A 5,875-nucleotide genomic window follows, 5' to 3' on the forward strand; every position below is an offset into this window, starting at 1 on the left:
AAAGAGAATACATACAACAAGTTTTATAATTGTTTGTCTATCACCATAAAAAATATAAGAAAGTTGACAAATATTAAACCAGCGAATTAAATAATTAGATAATATCTCCACTAGTCTTGGATTTGGATTACCACGTATTTATTTAAGGTCTCTAATTCAAACACGTGATTCGCTATCTTTTCTTCTTTTTCTCCTCAACATGGGCGTCTGATTTCCACGCGCTAATACTCGCGTGTAACTTCTAGCCAACGCAATTGAATCATTGCTTACCTGTCAATTTGTATCACATTATTTCATATCTCTGTATTTCTCACAATTTTCTGCCTATAAAGCCTCAGACAGACCTCAATCTTTCTTCAACAACATACGTCCATTGCTCATCTTCATCCAAAAAAAGTGAAAACCCTAAATCTTTAACACTTTTTTTAATATCATCTTCCAAAATTTCTCTAGCAAATGGAAACCGATTCTTACTCAACCGAGGATCTGTACGGAACGGAATCGAACCTCAGAGACCTGCCTGAATCCGATGTTCAGATTCTCACCTCCGACGGAATCAGAATCCCCGTACATTCCAGCGTTCTGGTACCGAATCATGTCCATTTTCGCTACTTCTCTGATTCCTCTGAAAGTGCTCGAACGAAAGAATCTGATATAATCTTTTCAATTTTTATTTATTGAAGGTTTCGGTTTCGCCGGTGTTCGAGAGTATTATAGACCGGCCACGTAAGCACCGGAGGTCAGAGAGGCTCATCCCGATCCTCGGCGTTCCCCGAGACGCCGTCGTTTCATTCGTTCGGTTCCTCTACACTTCAAGGTTCGTGTGATTCTGTTTCAATCGCGACCGTCCGTAGATCTGACGGCTGAGAAAGTCATTGCTCTGAAACGCGTTAAATAAAACAATTAGTCTTAACTCTTAAAAAGAAACATTCCATATAGACGCTTATTATAAAATCATTGAAAATTTAAAAAGCGAATATAAAGACGAAGAAAGAATATTCAAAGACCCAAGCCAAATGTAAAGAAAAAAAAATAACAAATATAGAGTCAATTATAGATCGAACAATGACGAAAATACCCCTGGTTTTGGTTGATATTGATCAGATGCGACGCGGATCATCTGGAGAAGTACGCGATCCACCTATTGGCGCTGTCACACGTGTACATGGTCCCACAGCTGAAGCGCGCGTGCAAGAAGGACCTGGCTCAGAGGCTGACCACGGAGGTTGTGGTGGACGTGCTACAGCTGGCACGGATGTGCGACGCACCGGATCTTTACCTGAGCTGCCTGAAGCTCGTCGCCGCTCATTTCAAGGCCGTTGAAGCCACCGAGGGATGGAAGTTCCTTCAGGACAACGATCCATGGTTGGAGCTCGAGATTCTTCAGTACATCGATGAGGCCGAAGCGGTAAAATATTTCATCCCTAATTATTCTTGTTCGTAGTGTAGCAATTTATTGGCTTTGATTACGTACTTATTATTAATAGATTGTTGATTATTCATGTACATGCATTATCATTCATGAATCCGTAAATAGCCTTCTTTAATTGTTGGTCTCATTATACTAATCTATTATAGTACATATTGGTGGAATATCAATTGTAGTTTAATTATTTAATTTTTTTCTTTTATCATTGATGTTGTTTTATTTTTTATTTATATATTTGTTTCTTGTTTTTGTGTTTGGCTATGGCTTTAGTAATTTTGTTGTGTATAATCAATCACATAAGAATTATTGTGGTTGCAGTATCATAATTAATTAAGCATTTTACATATGTGATTGTTGTTGTATAATCATAATAACTCGTTAATTAATTGATTTATTTTCTTCTTGCTATAAACAGAGGAAGAAAAAGATGACAAGAAGGAAAGAAGGGCAAAACGTGTATATGCTGCTGAGCGAGGCGATGCAGTGCCTCGAGCACATATACGAGGAAGGTTGCACTGCAGTGGGGCCGCGAGATGCGGACCCCGCCTCCGGGGAGAAGCGGGACCCGTGCGGGCATTTCTCGACTTGCCAGGGGGTCCAGATGTCGCTCCGACACTTTGCCAAGTGTCAGCGCCGCGTCTCCCCGGGCGGCTGCGTCCGATGCAAGCGCCTGTACCAGATCCTCCGCCTCCACTCTTGTATCTGCAACAACTCCGACTCTTGCAAAGTCCCTCTCTGCAGGTTTTATTATTATTATTATTTTTTACATCTCAAATAATTACGTGGTTAAAAATTATTATACGTGTTCTAGTAGGCCCTTGTGTGTTTTTGTCGTTTTAGTACAGAATCGTTTGAAATTATTAGATTGGTTGGTTAGTAATTCAATCTTGGCTGGCACATAATAGCTTTCAATTAATTTGTGGTTAAGGAGGCTTTGAAATGCTTTTCACGTGATTTTGTTCACTTTGGACGTAGCTAAAAAATCACAATAATTCATCAGGAAGACGGAAAAGAAGAATAGAGAGTCAGATCTTAATTAACCAGTGAACTTTTTATTTTTATTTTAATAAATTACGGCGTTGATATGTCACAATCTCGCTTGAGCTGTGCGACAATGAATGTATGTGGAAAATAGACTGGGTTTCATAAATAAAATATAGTGTCTAGAAGGATCATGTGTTCCGTGTTGGATCTATCAAAATCAAATTGAAGCGAGTGTGCCACAATAAAAATTAGATTCACACGACTTCTTTAAAACTTCTCTCGACAATGTGAAAAGGAAAAAGTGTACACGTTCACTATGCCCTTTTTTACTCGGTGAAAAACAAAAATAAAGAGAAAAACAATAGATGTCTCTATATGCTCTTAAATATCTTGAATACGTACAAATAACGTGTCTTTCTTATGGGGTATAGACTAGAGATGCATTAATTTCTAGAGCCTTCTTTGCCTTTTGTCACTTTGTGAATTATGTGGTTGAGAGAGCATAATAAACCTACTATTATTTGCCGATTATTGATTGTTGGTTTGGGCAAAATTGGCAGGCAATTCAAGGCGAAAACGCAACAAGAGAAGAACAGAGACGACTCTAATTGGAGGCTATTAGTGAAGAAGGTTTTGTCTGCTAAAACAATTTCTTCTTTGTCTCTCTCTAAGAGGAAGAGAGACGAAGAACAACGAGAGAGAGTGCACAGCCAAGGGTTCAGAAGCTTCAGACTGTGATCACTCTTTCTATTATTTATTTGTTAATTATATATTAGGAATTTAGTGTAAGCAATGAGAGTGAGTTATAATCTTATACATCACCTGTATTTTGTAATTTTCATTTTTTTTTGTTTGTTTTGTAAAATGCGTGGTTCTATTGTGAATTAATCGCAAGAGTAGGAAATACGGATAAAAGAAGTAAATGAAGCCCCGCTAGGCGAAATAGGCAGTAGTTGATGGGTGGAAATGCTTGTAATTTTGTATATCCTTTATTCAATGTGAATATGAGTTTCTCATATTTTCTTTCTTTTTTTCATCAAAGAGTTTCTCATATTTTCTTTCTTTTTTTCATCAAAGAGTTTCTCATATTTTCTTTCTTTTTTTCATCAAAGAGTTTCTCAAATCTAATCCACACGATCTATTGCATACAATGGTTAAAGTAGAGAAATACGTTAGATGAAAAAAAAAATTAGTTTACTATTTTGGAATCCTTCTATATTCATAACAATGTTGAGAGATAAAACAAAAAAATTGTGAAATATCTTCGACACAATGAAATAAGCCTAATCAAATTAAGCCTTAAATCTTTATCATTTTATCAAGTAGACCTTTCTCAGAACTAAAAAAAAAAGTACTTAATGAGTACAATGAAAGGTACCTCAATTTCTCTTCCGGTGTGATTTTAGGGTTTGTAAAAGCTCTTTTTGTTAGAAAAATTAACGTAAATATTATTTATATTACGGGAAACAAAAGACAATATGATAGTAGAAGAAATAAAATAAACATCAACTATATTATGAACAGAAAGAAGCAAAGAAGACACGACGGAAAACACCAAAGGTCGAGGACCGTTCGACGGTTTCCTTAGAGTAATATTGCCCTCTCACGGGTGTCGGAATCGACGAGTAATTTACCTCCCAGGATACAACGGCGGAAACGAGAAGAGCTTTGCACCAAACGAACTTCTCCGGCGAACTAGAACCTGTAGCAAAACCGAACACCGACTACAAAGAAAAATAAAGCAATTTCGGAGAGAAAGGAAAGAGTAGAGAGAACTGTGTGTATTGGTGTGTTTCGAATGAGAGGTAGATGCCTCTATTTATAGGCCAAGGTCTCAGAGGTTACAACCTCTAGCATCACAAAACCGTCTGTTGTCGCACGAAAATGAACAACTATTTAAAACCTCGGGCGGTTCGATCCAAGGCCGGACCAAGTGATCGCACCCGGGCCAAGAGTGTGAACTCGATAGTCTCGAGCTAGGGTTCTCTCCGATCAGCCCGCCTCTCGGGAGAGGTAGGGGGTGAGGAGGATGAGTGACCGTGCCTTGGTTGTCGGCTGCCTACGTACCCGTGCGTGGGATCAGGTCAGAACGTAGTTCAAGCGTGTGTGACGCAATATGAGGCGTGGAGCCTTGGTGAAGAGGCGTGCTCGACGAAGGAAACGGGGCGCGAGGAGTCCTCGGCAGCGTCTCAGAACTTCGGAGATCGCGTACGCGTCTAGCGTGTTAGACGCGCAAGGGTAGCTCTAGTTGAGAACCCTAGGGGCGTGCTTGAGCACCGGAGAACGTTCGGTCAAAGGGAGCGACGTCCGGGAAGTTCCCGTGAGTGCTTCGGGACCTTTGAGAACGAGGGAGAGAGAAGAGAACCCGCTTCAGGCCAAATATGGCATCCAGAGAAGCAGAGAAATCGAGCGTGTCGATAAGAGATGAAGAGAATTATTGGATATTTTGGGATATCTTGGGATGGCTTTCCCCTCAATGAGAGAGGGTATTTATAGGTGTTTGGGAGCCTTAGAAGGTCCCTTTTTCGTCCATGTGGGACTAGGAATGCGTGTGGCACCAAGTGGAGGCGCACGGCGCGCGCGGCGCACGAAGGGCGGCGCACAACGCGCGGCGCGCGGCGCGCGGCGCAGGGGGCGCGGCGCGGGACGCGCGGCGCGGGACGCGCGGCGCAGGACGCGCGGCGCAGGGTTCCCTGACTGGCGCGGCGCGCTGCCTGGCCGGCGCGGCGCGCTGCCTGGCCGGCGCGGCGCGCTGCTTGCTGCCCGGCTGGCCGGCGCAGCGCGTTGTGTGCGTAGTGGGCGGCTCGTCTTGCCGGGCTCTTGCGGGCCTTCGAATGCCATTCTTCTCACGTGAAATATGAAGCTTTCTACTCGATGAGAGTGACTCGATCCGAGGAGCAAGGCTCGGCCCGGCGAGAGCGACTAGCGACTTGATTCGAGGAGTGACTCGAGGATGACTCGAGGCTCGACTCGAAAATGACTCGAGGCTCGAATCGAGGAACAATTAAAGGCTCGACTCGAGGAACCATTCAAGGCTCGACTCGAGGAGATTGTCTCAAGGCTCGACTCGAGGAGCGAAGCTCGACTCGAGGAGTCAGGAGTTTGGGCGAGGGCTTGAAGATTTGCCGCTCTTCAGGACCTCCGGCCTGACCATCGGCCCTTTGAGCGACGTGCCTTCTTGGCGTCTCGGGTTTTCCGAAAACGACCGACAACATTAGCCCCCCAAGTTCGTCGTTCGGGAGGCGTCCCAGCGATGAACTTTTTGTTCTTCTAGTTGGGTGTTTGAGGAAAATGTTTCCCGTGCCTTGTGGCCCCGAGGAAAGTTTTTTCCTCTTCTCTTTTTTCTTTCTTTTTTTTTTTTTTTTTTTTTTTTTAGGGGGTGGCCGCGCGGCGCGCGCCCTGGACGGCGCGGCGCGCGGTCTGCGCTGCACGACCCGCGCGGCGCGCGGGCTTGGCGCGCGG

At 43.5% G+C, this 5,875-nt stretch overlaps 1 protein-coding gene across 1 annotated transcript; it reads left to right on the forward strand.

Annotated features, from left to right (window-relative positions):
* The first annotated feature begins 341 nt into the window (after positions 1–341).
* On the forward strand, positions 342–3,431 carry LOC149383395 (BTB/POZ and TAZ domain-containing protein 1-like). The gene is made up of 5 exons (XM_089628709.1): positions 342–585; positions 684–817; positions 1,105–1,408; positions 1,845–2,170; positions 2,974–3,431. The coding sequence occupies exons 1-5, from the start codon at positions 457–459 to the stop codon at positions 3,149–3,151; spliced, it is 1,071 nt and encodes a 356-aa protein (XP_089484835.1). The 5' UTR covers positions 342–456; the 3' UTR covers positions 3,152–3,431.
* Positions 3,432–5,875: the final 2,444 nt, after the last annotated feature.

Source organism: Urtica dioica, chromosome 10, assembly GCF_054948205.1.
Source record: "Urtica dioica subsp. dioica isolate 48M chromosome 10, U.dioica_male_clone48M_v1_H2, whole genome shotgun sequence".
NCBI lineage: Eukaryota > Viridiplantae > Streptophyta > Magnoliopsida > Rosales > Urticaceae > Urtica > Urtica dioica.